This window comes from Malania oleifera, chromosome 5 (assembly GCF_029873635.1).
Source record: "Malania oleifera isolate guangnan ecotype guangnan chromosome 5, ASM2987363v1, whole genome shotgun sequence".
NCBI lineage: Eukaryota > Viridiplantae > Streptophyta > Magnoliopsida > Santalales > Ximeniaceae > Malania > Malania oleifera.
The window spans coordinates 112,055,328-112,075,775 of NC_080421.1; the positions used below are offsets into that span (position 1 = coordinate 112,055,328).

The window sequence follows — 20,448 nt, forward strand, 5'->3', positions numbered from 1 at the left end:
CTTCATCAAGTAGGACCCTCTTTATTGTGTATGTGGATAATATTGTTATTACAGGTCATGATGATAAAGGTATTCAAAGTCTCAAACTTTTTGACAAACTAAGTTTCAAACCAAAGATTTGAGACCGTTGAAAGACTTCTTGGGTATAGAAGTATCGAGATCTCGTATAGGAACTGTTTTGTCACAAAGAAAGTATGTTCTTGATCCATTGGATGAAACTGAATTATTGGGATCCAAACCAATTGATAACTCATGGATCCTAATAGCAAGTTAATGTCTGATATAGGTGATTTGTAGCCTAATCTTGGACAATACCATAGACTTGTTGGAAAGTTGAATTATCTCACACTCACTCAGTCAGACACATCTTTTCCAACAAGTGTTGTGAGTCAATATCTGAATTCTCCGAGGAAAAGTCACTGGGACGCAGTAATTCGCATCTTAAGATATCTCAAAGTTGCACCTGGAAGAGGTATTTTATATCAAGATCAAAGTCATACTTATATTCAGGGATATACATATGCAAATTAGACTAGGTCGCCTTTTGACCAAAGATCTACAACTGGGTATTGTATCTTGGTTGGTATTAATTTGGTTTTTTGAAAAAGTAGGAAACAAGCTATGGTGGCAAGGTCAAGTGTTGAATCAGAGTATAGAGTTATGGCTCACATTACTCATGAACTTGTTTGGTTGAAGAACATGTTGGAAGAACCTCTGAAGGAATTTAATTTCATGTGTCTTTGAAGGCATTATCTTTGAATGTTAGTTTCCAATGTCTTGATCATTCAGAATCTTCTTCGCATATATTTATGCATTGCTCTTTCTCTTGGGCAATCTGGAATAAGCTATTTTCTGTTTTGGGGAGGATTGGGTTGCGAATTAAGTGGAGAAATTATAACGTCTCTTTTACAAGTTTTGGGAAGAGAGGTGATGGTTTAGTCTTGTGGACTTGGGCATCTTTGCAGTTTTTGAGGGGAATTTGGATGGAAAGGAATGCTCATATATTTTCAGGAAAGAGGAATTCTGCTGGTGCTTCGCTTTGGGATGGGATTCAGTACTTGGCTTCAGGTCCTCTGAAACTAGAGTTTTAAGGGGTGCCTTTCTTAGATCTTCAAGAGATTGGAAGGTGGTCTTATTTTGATTGTTTTCTAGTCTTTCTTCTTTTTATAAGAGGATATTTTTCTCCTATTTGTACATTCTTTCCTCTTCAATGAACATATCTTCTTTTTCTATTTAAAAAGAAAAAAAAAATGCCAACCACAATCCAGTTGGGAACTTACCACTAAAAATGCATGAGCAAAAAAACAAGGGCAGGATTAAAAACATTCAAGAATGAAACATACAGAAAGTGGGCGCAACAGTCTGCTGGCAACATGGGATGGAACAGTCATTATGACACTTTTACTCTGTAGAGAAATTAATCCTTCTGGTGTTTCGTATGTCAAATTATACCCTCCATTATCCAATTTAGTGATACTAGAGAGCTTCCAAGATAATTTTACTTTGCCACCCAACCTGTAAGTATAAATATAACTCATTAGGCCAATGAAATATTGACAGAATGCTAAATGAACCTTGTAAATAACCAGCAAAAAAATATTTCTCTAACTAGCAGCCTAAATAATTCACCACCACACTTAATGGCCATTTACTTATTTTCCCAACATGAGATTTTATTAACAAAGTGGCACCTTGCAGAAATTGCTTCCGGCAACATGGTAAGTCCCTTAGTAAAAGATCCAACAGTTTGGCCCTTTGGTTTCGGTAATCGCCTAAAAAACAACAGCTTTGAGGAGAATGAACATAATTTTTGCAGAAAAATTCTTGCAATTATGAAGGCATATATATTACGGGTCTCGAGGAGCCTTAGGACTACTACTTTTCTCCCGGATTGCTTTGAAGGTGCCACCAATGATACTACCGCCATTTTGTTCTAGATTCCAAACTTTTCCAAATGCTGCTTTCATGCTCAGTTTGGAAGGATCACCTGCATAAACACCTGAATGCAACAAAAATTTGCAAAAAAATAACCTTAAGCCACGACCCATTTATGAAATAAAAAAAATTGCATCATTAAATTAGTACAACTCTTGAAATACATTGCATAATTGTGCAGCATTTCTGTGTGAGAAAATGGAAGCCCCACTTCTTCACATGGAAGCATCTAGAAGAGAGTGAAATTGGTTACACCTGTTTCTATATAAAGGAAAGGCCCCCTATTATCTGTTAGCGCAAGTAAGCGGTAGTGCTGTCAGTGAGTAGAAAAGTGAATATTGTTAATTTCTGAGTAGATATTGAATAGTTTGTGTGTGTACTATACAGTTCATTTCTATAAATTAAATTCCTTCAGAGGTTCTGCCATTACTATATAGTTTGAGATTTTGATAAATTTTGAATGATTCTTTGTAAGCCAGAAATGGACTGTCATTTTCTGTTCAAGCCTGAATGAAATTGGAAATTTTGACAGAAATTTCAACAATTTCATAAAAATTTAAATCATAATTAAGACTATGCACTGCAAGACAGAAGCCAAATTCGCAGTCAAACTCACTAAAGGACTCAAGGTGCCAACTTCAAAGAATTCAAAGGCAGTTGAAAAAAACTAGTCACTTGGAGGAACACAAGCGGAGGCATATAGAAAAAGAGGTCAGCTACATAACTGACCTCCAGTTGCTAACAAAGGAAGAAAGCCCAATCCCACAACCCCAAAAAAAATAAAAAAAAGAGTTGCACATGATTGGTCATTGTGTAAGCGCAAAAATGAAGTGTCTTGAGTGAATATTAAAGAGTTTGTCTATATAGTTCATTTGTAAAAATAAACTTAGTTTGTTTAAAGAGGTTCTACTACGACTTTATCTTCAATAACTATAGCTTTTAACTTTTTCCTATATTTGTCTCCGCTTACAGATACACATGCATTTGCATTCTATTATTGTTTTCAAGACTAACAATCTAAAATCAAGCAATAAGAACAGACTGAAGGAGTAAAACCCATTCCATATTCACCATACTTCAACTAATATTATAAAACCTTGAGTAAAAAGTTAATTATACAATAACAACTGAAGCCTTCTCATAGTCCCTGCACCTCTAATAACTTCAACTTTGATGGAAACTGTTTGGTTTACAATATACTGGATCCCCAGAAATTTAGAAATCAAATAGCAACTGATGATTGATATGAATGAGGTATTTAAACCAAAAAAATAAAATAAAATAACAACTAGAATATATTGTGATATCATTTCAAAACAAGGGTATTGATTATCACCTGAACAAAATGGTTCTATCAAGCGTTCAAACACTTCATCACCAAGATTACGACGGACAAACTCTTCAATTGATTCCTCATGACCCTGTCACCTTTGCCAAAATCTAAGATATGAGAAAACTCGATAGTGCATACAAATATGTGTGCATGAACAATCTCTTGATGGAAGCATTTCTGGAGGCTATATTGTTATGAACTAACTACATAAAGAAATAGAAAAGTCATGAGGACAAACTGGTGGAGGTGGCCGGATGCCAATAACACCAAGGCTAGCTCTGAGTTTCCCATAAAAGCTCATCAAATCAAAGAAGGGTAAATCAGTTGGCTTAGAAGGGATCGGCCTCAACTTTCCACCCCATAGTACAAATCGAGGAGCATTAGGATCCCCCAACACTAGATCATCCTTCAAACCACTATCAACCTGCAATTAACAAAATATCACACAGGAAAACAAAAGATAAAATCGCACTAGAGTTAAGCACACACAATAAGCAAAAAATTTGCACATTGGAGACTCTAGAAATTGTAAAACCACTTAAAACAACAATTTCAGAGTAGGTGATTTGTCCCAGTATGCTATGCCGAAGCCTAAAAAGTGTAGAAGGCAGCAATCTGTGCCATCTCTCTGCATATCCGAAAAACTAACTCCCTTAAAGGAACGGAACCAAACACACCAAAAAAAAAAGCCAAGTAATGAATCTTCTCCCAAACCAGCTGCCAATTCAATTTTCTTCCTGAAAAAAATATGTGCATTACGCTCCAACCATAATCCCCACACTTCCATAGTGCCATCCTCTCCTTTCTTCTACTAAACCCCTCAAAAGGAAATCGACAACAATTCCTCCACTAACGCCAGATAGATCCAAGATTCTCCCATCACACCAAATAAATTTTTCCAAATTCTCCAGGCATAGTCACTACGTAAAAAAAAATGAGGTGCCGTTTCAGAATTCAAATAGCATAACACACAGACATCTGCAGATAAGGCCTTCAAAGGTTTCCTAGCCTACAACAGGTTATTAGTGTTGATTTTATTAAGTACAATCAGCCATATGAAAGCCTTAATTTTTGTGGGGGCTTTTACCTTCCAAATAGAAGAATATAGGAGAAAACAAGAAGAACAGGTCAAAAACTCAAGAAAGAATTTACAAAAGTAAAGCCTCAAATGATCCAAAACCAAGACCAAATATCCTGGCTAAAGAAGGATGAAAGCTGTTCAATAATGATAACAAGGATGAAAGTTCCAGCATTTCTCTATCATTAGAGGTCCTCTAAAATGAAAATTCCAAGAAACCAAAGGGCTATCCAAATGAACCACAAAGAAGGAAATCATATTATGTTGCCCTGAGCTCAAATGAAAGATATGTGGAAAAAAGACGTGGCCAGAATATCATTCCCTAACCACGAATCTGTCCAAAATCGAATCTGAGAACCCATCCCCACCACAAATTTAATGTGGCATAAATAAGGGGCAAATTTGAGAAATAGATCTCCAAGGGCTCTCTGATGAACATATCAAACTATTATTGGTACCCCAGACTCACCTCATGCTTGCTTCTAATCATTTTATGCCGAAGGAAGTGATCTTCTAAGGGAAAACGCCATAACCACTTAGCTAGAAGGGTGAAATTTTTAGACACCAAATTTCCAAGACCCAGCCCGCCCTCCAATTTAGACCTACAAACCTGATCCCATCTTACTAAATGATCCCTAAAACCCACTACCCAAGGCCACAAGAAATCCCTCATGATTTTCCTAATCTTCTTTGTGATCCCCATGGCATTCTAAAAACAAACAAGTAATATAATGGGATACTAGGGTGATTCTACCTTCTAATGAAAAGAGAGCCTGCTTCCAACTGTCAAGCCTCTTAGCCACTCACTCCACAACCAAATTCCAAAAATCCACACATCTAGGATCGCCCCCTAGAAAAACCCCTAAATAATTTATAGGCCACTCTGACATACCACACCTCACAGCAAAAGACTGCCCCCTAACTCAATCAACAAGCACATTAATATTAGCTAAACCACTTTTACCTATATTTATTTTAAGCCCTTAAATTCTGTCAAAGCTTTAAGAATGCCCCGAACATAGTCAAACAAAGGGTTTTGATCTTCTAACAAGAAAATGGTATCATCTGCAAACTAAAGATGAGAGACAACAACTCCCTCTCTCCCCACTTCCAACCCTTTCACCAACCCCCTATCCATAGCCCCATCCACCATTCTACTCAACACGTTGGCTACAAGAACGAACAGCAAAAGGGAAAGAGGATCCCCCCTGTCAAATGCCTCTTGAAGCCCTAAACCAAGACTTTGATTCCCCATTCACTATTATCATGAACCACACATAAGACAAACAACCTCCTGCCACCCGCACCAACGCTCACCAAAACCCTTTCTCACAAAAATTTTATCCAAAAACTCCAACTGATTCTATCATAGGCCTTCTTAAAATCCAATTTGAAGACAAAACCCCTCTTCTTTCTCCTACGAATATCCTCCACTACCTCATTAGCCGCCAAGATAGCATCCACAATTTGACTCCCCTCCACAAAAGTACTTTGAACTATAGAAATAGTCTTATCGAGCACCGCACTCAACCTATTAGCTAGAACTTTGGTGATAATTTTATAGACACTAGAGACTAGACTAATAGGTCTTGTAGCAGCCAAAGTTTGTTAGGTAGAATTTGGATTAATCACAACTTCAATCACCTGCTGAAAATAAGAGAAAAACAGCTTGGAGGATCCAAGGCGTACTCCGAGGGATCACTCCAATGCCTAAGTTAGGGAATTTGAAAGGTTTATAGGATCGCAACAGTAAAGGAATGAGTGAGAACGAGATGAGATGCCCTACTTTTCTTAGGGGTTCCTTTTTATAGGCATTCGAGATATCCCCTTATTGAATTCCCTACTAATGGATATTTATTTGGAACGCAAGAGTTACATTTTGGCTATGGATATGTTACTAGGGGGTAAAGATTCGTGTTCTAACCCCTTACTTTAATTAATGGATGTTACCTCCTTTCTATTGAACACTTGATGTCTTTTTGTTTTTTGGCCTTACATAAGTTAATGCCAAGTTTAATGTTGGGGTCTCTTTTAGGTTATATTAATTGCCCCCTTACTCTTGAGTCTTAGAATTACCTTTTTGGCTCGAGAGCATATTGCATTTACTATAAGTCCTTTTATTATCACGAGATTCAAATTAATTCATCAGATGAGTGTGTTTGAGCCTCATTAGCGGTGCTCATCATATGGGTCAATATTTTGTCAAGCAATGCTCATTTCTTATTACCTCATGATCGGTATTCATCATATGAGTCTATACTTTGCTGAGCAATTTCCATCTCTTGCTGTTTTATAAGTGGCGCTCATCAAATGAGCATTTTTGGACCACATGAGCGATTCTCATCACATGGTACCAATTTTTTGTCAAGCAATATCTGTTTCTTGTTGCCTCATGAGCAATGCTCATCAAATTGGGGCCTCGTGAGCGATACTCATCATATAGGTTTTTGTCGAGCAGTGTCCATCTCTTGTTGCCTCATGAGCAGAGCTCATCAAATGGCATCATTTTTTACTGAGTAGTGTATGTTTCTTGTTGCCTTATAAGTGATGCTCATCATATGGGTATTTTTGAGCCTTATAAGCGGTGCTTAATAGATGGAACAATTTTTTGCCAAACAATGTTCGTCTCTTATTGCCTCATAAGCGATACTCATCAGATGGGCATTTTTGGTGCTCATTAAATGAGCCAATTTTTTGTCAACCAGTGCCTGTATTTTTGTTGTCTCATGAGCAGTGCTCATCATATGACCATTTTGGGCCTCATGAACAACATTCATCAAATGGGCCAATTTTTTACCAAACAGTGTCCATCTCTTCTTATATCATGAGCAATGCTCATCAGATAGTCATTCTTAGGCCTCATAAGCAATGCTCATCAGCTGAGCATTTTCGGGCATCATGAGTGATGCTCATCATATGGGCATTTTCGAGGCTCATGAGCGATGCTCATCAAATGGGTCATTTTTTTTACCAAGCAATGCCTGTATTTTGTTGCCTCATGACCGGCACTCATCAGATGGGCATTTTGGGTCTCATGAGAGGTACTCATCAGATGGGCATTTTGGGCCTCATGAGCGGAGCTCATCAGATGGACATTTTTTACCCTCATGCAATTGTGCTCATCAGATGGACCAATTTTTTGTCGAGCAGTACGCATCTTTCGTTGCCTTATGAGCAATGCTCATTAAATAGGCATTTTCGGGTCTCATGAGTGTTGCTCAACATAGGCTAAATTTTTACCAAGCAGCGTCCATCTTTTGTTGCCACATGAGTGATGCTCATCAGATAGGCATTTTTGGGTCTTATAAGCGATGTTAATTAGATAGGCCAATTTTTTGTCGAGCAATGTCTATCTCTTGTTGCCTCATGAGCAATGCTCATCATATGGGCATTTTTTAGCCTCATAAGCAATACTCATCAAATGGGTTATATCTCGGCGAGCAAAGCCTTCTTTCTGGGTAGATTTTCACAGCATGATTTGCATCTCACGAAGCCTCATGGTCCGTGACACCTATTTTCCTCCTATAAATAGTCCCTATCCTCCTCTTATTCTCCATACTTAAAAGAGAAGTCTTTACTAGAGGTATGTTTCCTTACTCCTCCCTCCACGATTTCATCAGCATCTCTAGTATGTTTTCTCTTCAAATCTAGTTTGCTTCTTTTTGTGGTGATAACCTCCTCCAAGGTGATATATATTTGGGCTCACGCCATTAGCTCTCCCATATCGGCTGAGGATTTATTCTTGTGGAATTCAGGAAGTCATGATATTGCAGAGTCGTTGTCAAGGTGGCTATTATTACTCTGAGGTCCAGGTTTCTAATCTCCAAAGTTGCATTGATAAAGAGTGCATGAACTATTTCAGTGTCTCTTCCTCTCCTTCAACAAGGCTCATAAAGTGGGCCGCAGTCTTTGCCATTTTTTGACTATTGAAAAAATGTCTCACAAACTACTACTCCATCTCAGAGAAAGACCTAACTAAGTTGGGCTTTAATGTCCAATACCATACTCTAGCATTCCCCTTTAGGGTTGTCGAAAATGATCGGCACATAATGGCATCAGGTGCAACTTGCAATTGCATCAACATTCTGATGGTCTCGAGGTGGTCTAAGGGACCTAACAACCCATCATATCCTTCTATGTTAGGCATCTTGAATTTTCTAGCTAGAGGGATCTCAATTATTTCCTTGGTAAAGGGGGGATCAAAAGATCTAAATGAGGTTTCCCACATTAAGGGTTGGCTACGAACTACCAGGCTTTTCCAGTTGATCAATTTTCTTGACTTTTTCTTCAAATTCCTCAGACCATTGCTCATTAATGCCCACAATGTTAGCTCCTCTACTTTATTTGTCAAGTCTTAAATTTTCAAAACTACTTCATACGGTACCACTCCCTTATCCTTAGGTGTCATTTCTACTTGAACAACCCTTGGTCTATGCTCTACAGGATCTTTTTTCTATTGCAAAATCATGTAAAACATGTCTTCACCATCCTTTGGAAGGCTAGAAATTGGTCTAAAGGCACAATTAGAGATGCAGTGTCTAGTGGTGGGGAATGAATTGATTGGGGCAATTGATCCCTAGCAACTGGTTCAGACTTTAAATTGTGTGATGCAGCCACGATTGAGTTTTAGAAAGAAATCCTTCCAAGTTTCCCACAAACGGCACCAACTGTTGCAAACAAAATTTGCCCAAGAGAATTTGAATCAATCACGACTTCGATCACCTGCCAAGAATATAAAAACGGCTTGGAGGACCCATGGTGTACTCTGAGGGAATACTCAAATGCCTAAGTCAAGGAATTTGGAAGGATTATATGATCACAACAGGGTGAGAATGAGATGAGATGCCTTACCTTTCTTAAGAGGTCCTTTTTATAGGCACTCGGGATATCTCCTTATTGATTTCCCTACTAATAGATATTTATTTGAATCGCAAGAGTTACACTTTGGCTAGGGATATGTTACTAGGGATTAAGATTGGTGTTCTAACCCCTTGGTTTACTTAATGGACATGACCTCATTTCTATTGATCCCTTAATGTCTTTTCATTTTTTAGTCTTACATAAGCTAATGTCGAGTTTAATGTCAAGGTCTCTTTTAGGTTATCTCAGGTCTAAAGTCCTTTACGTTAATGGATCAATATTTCTTAGGCACAACGGTAAAAAAAATTAGAATTAACGCTCTTACTTAGCCTCACATTCCCATAAATTCAACAAAAACTTTAAACAAGTCATCCTTAATAATATTCCAGCAGTTCTAAAAGAAAGCCAAATTAAAACTATTTGGACTCGGAGCCTTATCCCTATCCATCCCAAAAACTAACCCCCTCACCTCCTCCTCAAATGGTCTCTCTAACCAAAGCATCTGCTCTTTAGAAATAGGATTCCACTCTAAACCCTCAACCATTGATCTCCAAGCCTCCTCCTCAAAATAAAGATTTTCAAAAAAATTAGAGATTTCAAAGCAATCCTATCAGGATTGTTAATAATAGTCCCTCCCAACATCTCCAGCTCTTTATTCAAAATTTTCCTCATCTTACCATTAACAATCCGATGAAAGAAACCAATACTGCAATCACCTTTCTTAACCCATTTGTATTTTGTTTTTACCTCCACCTTCTCAATTCCTTAAAGAAAACTCTTCAAGCTCATTCTTTGAAGAGATCCCTCTAGCCTACTCATTCTTTGAGAGATTTGTCTACTCTTCCTTTCTATCCAAAGCTTCCAACTCAACTAGGATTCTAGATTTTCTAACTCTAACATCACAAAACACCTCCTTATTCTAAGCTTATAGCTTTTCCTTAAGATGTTTCAACTTCCACATAAATCTAAAGCCTTCCAAACCCCTCCCTATATTCTCACCCAAAGCGCTTCTCACTAATGGCTTAAACAAAGCATGCTCCAACCACACATTCTCAAACCTAAAAGGAGTGGGACACGAAGCTAGCCTACAAGATTCTAGCAAAACGAGAAAGTGATCAAATGTAAGCCTTGAAAGAACAGTTTGAGAGAGATTAGAGAATTCGTCCTCCCAGTCATTACAAAACAAGAACCTATCCAATCTACTAGCCACTACCCTAGCCCTAGCCCTACCCGCTCCACCAAGTATACGTAGCATTGCTCAAAGGCAATTCTCTAAGGCCACTGTCCCTGATCAACAAGTCGAAATGCTGCATACTAACAGTAAATCCCCTCCCCCCACCCTTTCTTCTCCCCTAAAAATCTCACCACATTAAAATCCATGCCCACTAATCACCTGCGGGAACAAAACCCGAAAATGAAATAAATCTCATCCCAAAACACACTCCTGAGAGTAGACCTAGAAGGATCATACACGGAGGGAAGTTCCACTCCCTACACCAACCATCCTAAATACTCCTAATGACCCTTCAATCAATCATCTCTAATTTAGTTTCCTGAATCAACACAACGTCCGGGGAATACTTAGACAACATTTCCTTAATAAAATTCCTTTTCCTAACTCCACCTAAATTCTAACATTCCAACTAATAATATAAAGAGCCTTGAATACTAGAAGTAGATAATGGGGATTTACACAAACTAGCCCTTAATGGTATTGAAATCCCCTGGAACAAAACAAGGAAAAGAACCAATAGTAGAAGAATGCCTAATAACAATGATCCAAAGAATTTTCTATCCTAAACATTATTCCCATCCAATTGGGGAGTAATTCAATGGAGAAAGGAATTTTTTAAAATCTAAAGAGCCTTGAACACTAGGAGTAGATAATGGAGTTACTCATACTAGACCTTAACGGTATTGAAGTCCCTCGAAACAAAACAAGGAAGAGAGCCAATAACAGAAGAAAGCCCAATAAGAATGATCCAAAGAAATTTTCTATACTAAACACTGTTAAAGGCATAAGTGAAAGTAAACCAGCATCAGCATAAGATTAAAATAGAACAATCAACTTTAAGCAATGAACTAAGTGTCCTCAATGATTTCAATAATCTTCAAAAAATGATGGTCATAGCCCACCCAAAGTCTTCCAAGAAAAGAGTTGTGAGTGAGATTAGGAAACATCAATCCCTACAAATTTTCTTTGAAACATAAGAGAAATAGTCATCTCTAACTTTAGTTTCAAGAAGATTCAAATTCTAATAATGAATCAAGTTTTTCATTTTTTCTTATTTGAAAGAAGCACTTAAAGCCCCTAGTATTCCAACATCAGAATTCATTTGGGAAGTTGGGATGGAGTTTGCTTCTTCTTTGCAGTAAGAAATTATTAACTCTGGATTCTGCCCTTTCCTTTCCTCTTGCCTCATTTTGCTTCAGTAGGCTTTGAAAGACCAACAAGGGATTCTTATCTTTACTATTAGGATTGACTGAAGAGCGCCCAACTAGAGACCTCTCAGCAACATTGTTTTCAGCATTTAACTCATAGCAATAGGTTATGAAGAATTTTCCTTCATCAATGATGTGCCAACATCTTTGATTGGCATAGAATTTTCAAAAATATGATGTTGTACAAGTTCTACAAAGGCCTAGAGAGGAGAACCAGACAATCCCTAAAAGTTCAAGTCTGAATGGTGACAAGTTTTGATGGCTAGTGGACTCGTACAAGGACATTGAGTATACGGTTGAGGTATCGGACTCAAGCCTATCTTTCGTAGCATGCATTCCCATCTGTGTTGCAACTGATTCAGTAAGCTACGTGTCCAATGCACGGAGAACTGCCTTTGGCCCCCGAAACTGTCTTACTCATGGCAACCTTCTAGCAACGCAATCAAGCCTTGCTTTGCTACATTGTCATAATTGATGCGCGACATTCTTTGCCTATTGCAAGCAACCTTCTTTCTATCGAGCCAATCAAGGAGGACTTTCTACTACTAAGAAAATGTCCTAGATGGAGTGAAAAGAGATTGGAGGAATTCTAGAGCTAGTGGAAATCCGCTAGTTAGGGGAATTTTTTAGAGAGTGAGAGAAAGCTCAATTGCTCCCACGTCAAAAGATCCCAACCGAAGCATGGTTTAGGGTAGTTATAAGGGAAAGGCAAACAGTTGTGGGATGTCATTTTCTAAGAAGAGAACGTCATTTTAGGCCTCAACCAATGAAAAAGTAATAAATTGTTCGTCCATTGGAGTGGTGACACACGATCAAGGTGAGAGAGAAGAAAAAGGGACACATGTCGCAAACAACAAGTGATGAACACTTTAGCAATTCAGGAAAAAGCTAAGAGAGTTGAAACTCCCTTTAATGAAACCTAATTCAAGCCCACTGTCACCAAGCCAAGACTATGAAACATTCCAAGACCGAAATTACTTGCCACCACGTGCCTCCACAGCTAGGGCTGCAAACGAAAGAGTTGCTCATGAGCAGCTTGGGAGCTCAGCTCATTAAGAGCTTGTTCGGGTTCATTTTTTTTATCTTAACGAGCGATACTCAAGTTCAATTTTAAGCTTAGTTAGCAAAGACTAAATGAGCCGAGCATGAATACAGACAGGCTCAACTCATTTCGGCTCGTGAGCAGCTCAATAATGGGCTCGATATCAAATTTAATGCTTAAAATATTTTATTTATTTAATTTAAGTTGTTAAATTAATTATTGCTTCACACAAATCATCCTAAAGGCAAACTTCCGAATAATTTGTTCTATTATTTCATTAGCTACATATGGGAAAAGGAGCTTATATAGAAAGGAGAGACACAAGAAGACTTTCATTTTCCATGTGGGAAATGAGAATCATGGGATTTGAGAGTTAATGGGAAAAAAGTCAGATGCTTGGTGTCAAAAAATTGGTGCATTTCATCATACTCTTGTGCAAGTTCCTAACATTCCTACCGGATGGATAAAGGCTCCAAAGGAATCAAGTGAAATTGTGAGTTGTTATTAGCATTGCTGTTTTTTTTGCTCGGCTTGTTATTGGCATTGTTGGCATTGGGATTTTAAACTTGAAAGCAAGAGAATCTTTGTAGGCTACAGGGTCAATGGGTAGAGCATTGAAAGGGCAGCATGTTGGGGAGACATTGGCATAGTTTGGCCCCCCTATGGCTTTTTAAAAGGAACTTTTTAAAAGAAGCTGATGAAAAGAAGCTTTTCAAATAATTGGAAAAGTTATTTGGCCCCTCAATGAAAAAGGAGTTGTTGAAAAGAAAAAGCTGGTGGTAAGCATTTGGTAAAAAAGTTATAAGCTGACTGAAAGGTTTGAAATGACAAAAATAGGTAAGCCAGTTTATAAGTGTCTTTGTTAAATTATTTATCAAAAACTAAATTTAATATTAATTGTTAGCCTCATTGGCTACACTATAATGATTTATGTATTTTGATGATATTAACCTACTTATTGTTCCTCGTGCATCCCATGTTTGCAGATTATGTTTAATACAGGTTCAAGGGATGAATACTTGAAGTATTGGTCAAAAGCCAAAGATCGGACCGAGTTGACGATCGAAGTAGGAAAGATCAAAAGGTCACGAACTCAGATGAACCCAAGCACACCAAAGGAAGCTTAGTGTTGTATCATATGTAATAGGGTATGTGTTTGAGGTAGTTTATGTTGTAAATCTTGTGTTTTGTTTCTTACATGATTTATGAAGAAGAGTTGAGCAATTGCATATGCATATTAGGACACATGAGCAAATAGGATTTTACCTAAAGTCACAAACTCAACTTTAATAGTTTTCAAAGTTAAAATCAAAGAATTTGTCAAAAACAATCCTAAACTCAAAATATGTTTTCAAAGGGACAAGTTTTTAACATCCTAGTTTTAAGAACATTTTCATACTTGGTCCCAGTTTTGTCAAAGCATGGTTAACGTCCTAAAGCTTTAAGAAAGTTAAGTATATTTTTGTAAAAGGACATTCTAAGTATAAAAGATATCAAATGATCTTTCAATTGTGTTTTCATAAATCAAGATATCTTATATTTGAGGAAAAGCTCACTTGGACAAGTTTTAATCTTCATTAGACGTAATACATTTCATATAATTTTGTCCAAGAATGTTTTAAATCATTAAAAGACTTTTTGTCAAAGAAAAAACAGAGCAATCGTCGACTAACGTAGTGCAGTCTTGAGTCCAGGACTCCCTTTGGTATTTCGAGCATAATTTTTGATAGAAAAGACCAAAAAGGACAATCTTAGTGTCAATGGAAAGCTAAGAAAAAATTCCACAACTTTTATGTTGTTGACTTTTTCTGATTCAGGGCTCTGATTGACTAGAACAGGAGAATGGTCGACCAGCAATTCTAGTAGCTATTTTTCTTCACAGAGTGGTCGACTAGAGAAAGTGAATGGTCGACTGGTGGCTTCGTGCCCAGCGCTATAATGGTTTTGTTTGGGAGTTGCTCCCTATGGCTAGTTAACAGCTATAAGGGCTTTTTGGCTATAAAAACAAGTCTATAGAGTTGTTTAGCATGGTTTTTGTGATTTATACAAGCATTTAGTGAAAAATCTCTTTGATTACAAAACCTAACCACTCTGCATTTAGTTCATTCATTCAAAAGTGCTCAAACTCTCTTGTTCTCCAATCAATCCTTGAGAGAGTGTGTAAGGCTTGGTTTGTAATTTATATCAGCTCATTTGTGGAACATCCTTTGTATTTTCCATCATCTTGTTGTAAGGTTCTTTGTGTGGTGAAGGTTCTTGGTGAACCAACTTGGCTCTTGGTGAGCGCAGTAAGGATTTGTTCCCGAGTGTAAGGCTTCTCCGCCGGTGAAGGACTTTTTAGTGGATTGTGGAATCCTTGTGTTGGTCACAAGGCATGGACGGAAGCTTGGTGTTGAACCACGTAAAAATACCGATATTGATATTTCTCTCCTTTCACTCTTTTATACTTGTCCTGTGCATGATTTAATTTAGATATTGTGATATAATTGCTTACTTCTTGCCAAGACATTTCTTTTGTAGAGAAAATTTTAATTACGCAAAAAGAGTCCATTCACCCCGCCCTAGACTCTATTGTATATCCGCTACAGGGCACACGTATATACTCCCGTGCTACGACCGTTTAAAATTAATAATATAAATTTTAGAAATTAACATAAATGAATAATATGGGAGCCTTGCTCAATGTGGGAGCCTTGTGCACTAGGTACGGCCTTTTTTTTTAACATAAATGAATAATATGATTTAAAATGGTTATTAAACCATTTATCAAAAAAAAATATTTGTATAAACTATAAAACAATATCATAGCCATGTGGGCCCTAAGTTTTTTATTTGAGTTATGAAAAAAGAAAAAAAAAAATATGTGCAGAAGAGGGCAAGAGAGGGCGGGAGAGGTGAGTGGGTAATTTTGTAATATTAAAAAATCATTAGGGACATCCATGGAATAGAGTTATCTTCCAACAAAAAAGTCAACTTTTTGCTTTTAAAAGCTTCAAATTCCTAGCTTTTAAAAGCTCCCCAAAAAATGTTAAAAGCTAGCTTTTAAAAGCTGAAAAAGCTATTTACCAAACACGACAGACCCAACGAACTTTTAAAAGCTGAAAAAGCTATTTACCAAAACAAAGAGAGGTTGAGGCAAAAAAGAGGGATCAAATACTCACCCATTGTCCCACATCTAGAAACGAAAGAAAACTTGGCTCATCTACAGTTTATAAAAGCTGCTGCCCAACTACATTTCTTCCCACCAACTCACGATGTGCAGGCCTGCTTCATAACGGGCCTGCTGTTAACCACTCTTAACCATAGGCGAGCCTGCATGTTTGCGAGCCTTTTGGCCTATTATGTTACTAGTGGGCCTAATTTCTATTGGCCTACTTTAGTTATCTTGTTTTAAGCCCAACAAATGGGCTTGAATGGGAGTTTTTAAATATTAAATATCAAATTAGTTTCGGCTTTTGGTTTAGCCTAAGCCGAGGTCGAGCCATTCATTAAAATTTTGAGTTGAGCTCGAGCTTGGTTTTTTCAGCTCATATTGAAACGAGCCTGAGCCCAGGCCTACCACCTCTTCTTTCAAGTCGAGTCTAAACATGCTGAAGCTCAGCTTAGATTGGCTTGGCTCGTTTGCAGCCTTTGTCCACGGCCCATCCCAAATGCACACGCTAGTACACTACCAATTTGACCTCTTGCAAAGGTGCAAACATAGATAGTAAACAATTAATTCATTGTGCACATATAAGTTGACCGAGGGTCAACTTTATAATCTAGGTCAAAGTGATAATTTCATGTATTTACATGCATCAAATTCAAAAATTTAAAAACAAATCAAATAAAAAAAATTGTAGGGAGAACTTTGAAGAAGATTAATTTCGGTTGGCTTGCATGCCTCCTTTACAATATTAATTGCACGGGTGATTGGTTTGGCATCTTACAAGCCAAATGTCACAATTTGCATGATTTTTCAATTAAAGCATTGCCCAAATAAAGCTTTTCCCAAGCTCACGAGTGTCTTACAATCTTCAAAAAATACTGGAATTATAAAAGAATGGTGCATGAGAAGAGGGGAATCATGGGTCAGCTTAAAGAGTTATTTGTCCAGCCAATGAGATGTAAGTGGTGTTCGAGAGTTGCCTTGGCTAGCTCATACACTTTTTCTTTCCCTATCAATCTTGTGATATATGTTTCACATTTCCTATGGATAGATTTTTATTTTTTTTTTCTTTTGAATGGTAAAGGAGTTTATTCAAACATATAGGAGGTATGGAAGAACTAACATGAGTTCTCTTCTGGATGGATATTACGATTTGAGTTTTGTTTTGGATTCCTAGTGTAGTTTTTGTGGAATTTTTGTAGCTTGGACGAGATCAGCGTTTAGGCGTTCTTCTTGTAATTTTCATTGACATTAGTCACGATAGTGGACTGTTCTTGTCTGCCCATAAACGTAGGCCTAGCACCAAACCTCCTCTTCTAGGCCTAGTACCAAACAACTTCTTTGCAATGTCCATTACCACTCTGTCCAATCGGGGGTGGGTGGCCTTAGGCCCAACAAGTAATAGCTTCACCAAAAATTGCAGGGGAACAACCCAGAAAATTGAAGAGAGAATGACAAAATAAAACCCTAGGAGTGAATGAACGAGGAGGTACCGCCATGGTGAGCATAGAATCGGACGGCTGGAAGCTGTTGGGACCTTCCTCCCAGAGATACCCGTCCTTCTCCACCGTCGTAATGTTGCCTCCGACGCGATCCCTAGCCTCCGTCACGATCACATCCCCGGCAACATCGCAGTGCTTGGTGGCCAGGGCGTGCGCGATCGAGAGGCCGCTAATTCCAGCGCCGACGATCACGCAGTCCGCCGGGGGCTGACTGTCCCGGACGCCGTCCCCGGCGAGCCTGGAGGGAGAGACTGTGGACTCCTCGGCGATCGAGCATTGGAATTGGAGTCTCCGGCGAGTGCAGTACTCTCTGGTTTTGGTTTGAAGGTTGACAGAGGTTGAGTGCAATCGGCGAGCATTTGTGAGAGGAAGAAGTTTGGCGGGATTAGAAGAGAAAGACCAGAGGTCGGTGAGAGTGGTCATGGCGCCGCCGTTGCGTGCGGTGTTAATTTGTGCCCCGTCGCTCGCAGTGGCTGGCGACGAGGAAACGAGCCGCACTTTATCCTCTTGGGAAATATTTTGGGTTTCAACGCTCACACCTCAGCCACAACTCGGTGATTCTCACCTGCCGCCGACTGCCAACTGTGCACGGCAAATGTTGAGAAAATTAATTTCAGTTTACCCAACAGATGAATAAATAATTTATATATATATATATATAAACCTCCTAAAAGATTAAATAATCTTACACTTAAAATTGTATTACATTTAAATATAATATAATATAAAATTATATTAAAAATTATCAAAATTCATCTAAATTTAAATTTGAATTTAAGATCCAAAATTCAAATCTTCAAATGTATCATTAATTTTTAAAAAGTTGACTTTTGTAGTATGTCCAAATTCACTAGCTTGCAAAAATGAAATAACAATTTATCATTTACCAAACAACGGCTAATTGTAATGATTCGCAGTGAGCTTCACTTTCAAAGTTCTCTTTTATATTTAAGCATTAGAAAGAGAGGGCAAGACCTCCAAAGAAGCGAAGGGATTATGATAATTTTTAGTGAAATATTTTTTTTTCCTTTCATAAAATTTTAGAAAAAAGATTACATACTCCGATACAAGTTAAATATCAAATCTTTTAATATCATAAAATGTAAAATTTATATTATAACAATTGTATTCTATTCAAACCCTAGAAATTGTAGATAAATCTTATTATGTCAATCTAGTATGACATTAATGAATAAAAATTATTACCATTAGGTACAATGTAAGATGTGGAAAAATATCACTAGAGTTGCTTTTATTGTAACTTTGGAATACTAAAAGCCAAAACGAATAAATAAAGGAACACATATCACAAGCTTGCTTGACTTTTTATATTAATAGAAAATGAAGAAAATAGTCTAATACCCCTTCCATCTCCATCTCTTCCTTCATATATGGTTCTAAATAACAACAAAATACTTCAATTAAGATGTTATTGACATTGAAGGTCACCAAGTAAATAGCTTATTGAGAAATGTCTTTCATTGTAAAACTCAAGTCAACTATCCTCTTCCTCATTTTAAAGGGATAAACATCTGTAACTTTCAATACAATTGATTTCCCATGACTACTTATTTTAGAATATCAAGTTGGTAAAAGTGCCAAGTGTTGGTATGTATAAATCCCACTAACATACATTTCTAACCAAAAAATATAAGTTCTTCTTTTGCTTAGCCTTCACAATAAATTAGGTATAATTAAATTGTTGTAATATGTGGCTCATATGTAACGACCTGATATTTTCTACCATTTTTTTTATATTAACTGTAAAACTTCATTGCTCTGATACCTTTTATTATAAATCATAACATCATCACGGACCAGATAGGGACCGTGGAATCTAGAACCCAATAAAGTACCTAAGTAGCAAGAAGTAAAACGCATACAACCATAACAATATATACAATACCAAAGTGTCAGAATATTTCCTAAAATATACATACACAACCATCCCCAAAATACCCTTATTTGGATCTAGAGACTACTAAAAAAAGACTTCCCAAAATACTCACCCTACATACAAGGTAGTACTGTAGTCCCCTTTATCTGCGAGCCTGATCTGCTTGTTTAATTAGATCACCTGAAAAAAGTTAAATTACTGGGATAAGACAACGCTCAATAAAACGAAATATTTTATTACTAGTGTGTGCCAGGTGAGTTTACATATTTGTAAAAACTGATTTAAAATTACCATAAATTACTAAGTTTGAGAAAACACGTATAAATATTACAATATAGCTCATACCTAAGTTGCTTAACATAAACTGATTTTCTAAATATTCTAATCATAATACTTCTAGTATTCATAAGTATGTCTACGGTTTCTATAAATTTGGATATATATATATATATATATATATATATATATATAAAATAATAATAATAAATAAGAAAATTTCCCTGGATGGATAACTGAAAGTCATGATTTAACCCCTCATGACAAGGTTGTACAACCCGAAGGCGGGACCTATCTTGGCTAGTCGACTAGGATAAGTCAACTGAACTCCGAAAATCAGATCGGCCTCCTCAACCCTAATTGACAAGCAATCTATCCACAACATAAGCACGATCGACTGCTGATATCCACAGACTATATGAGTTATGTGGTTGCACTCTGAATTGAAAATAGTTACGGTACCGTGCTCTGCTGACTGAATCTGGTTCATCGGGGTCTGATACTATATATATAATTGGAATATCTATAGTATTGTTTTATCATGATTTTGAAATAACCATAACACTGTAAAACTGATTTGAATAAATCTGAAAATCTGAAAAACAGACTGAATATTTAATATCTATATAACTGAATATTTGTCTGAATTTTTGAGGATCTGGGTGTTATGGTTTTGAAAATCATGATATTTTGAAATTGCTAAAAATATATGTTTCTGTACATATATTATAATTCATGTTTCTAAATGTACTGTATAATTTCTATCTGTATATGTACTGAAAATTCTTCATTCTATTAAATATATATTTAATATATATATATATATATAATTTCTTTCTATACATATATATATATATATATATATTCCATAATATTTCTGCTAATATACTGTAAAACATAGTAACTGTAGCTGCATAAATACTGTGCTAATTTAC

The 20,448-nt window shown here is 37.0% G+C and overlaps 1 protein-coding gene across 1 annotated transcript in view; it reads right to left on the reverse strand.

The window, feature by feature from the left end:
* The window catches only part of LOC131155640 (protoporphyrinogen oxidase 1, chloroplastic), a 34,098-nt gene extending 16,134 nt beyond the window's left edge, over positions 1-17,964 (reverse strand). The window contains exons 1-6 of the mRNA XM_058108897.1: positions 17,332-17,964; positions 3,507-3,692; positions 3,272-3,356; positions 1,852-1,999; positions 1,692-1,772; positions 1,344-1,515 (exon numbers count right to left, since the gene is read on the reverse strand). Coding sequence (XP_057964880.1) covers positions 1,344-1,515; positions 1,692-1,772; positions 1,852-1,999; positions 3,272-3,356; positions 3,507-3,692; positions 17,332-17,763 — 1,104 coding nt within the window. The 5' untranslated portion in view covers positions 17,764-17,964. The remainder of the gene's footprint in view (positions 1-1,343; positions 1,516-1,691; positions 1,773-1,851; positions 2,000-3,271; positions 3,357-3,506; positions 3,693-17,331) is intronic.
* Positions 17,965-20,448: the final 2,484 nt, after the last annotated feature.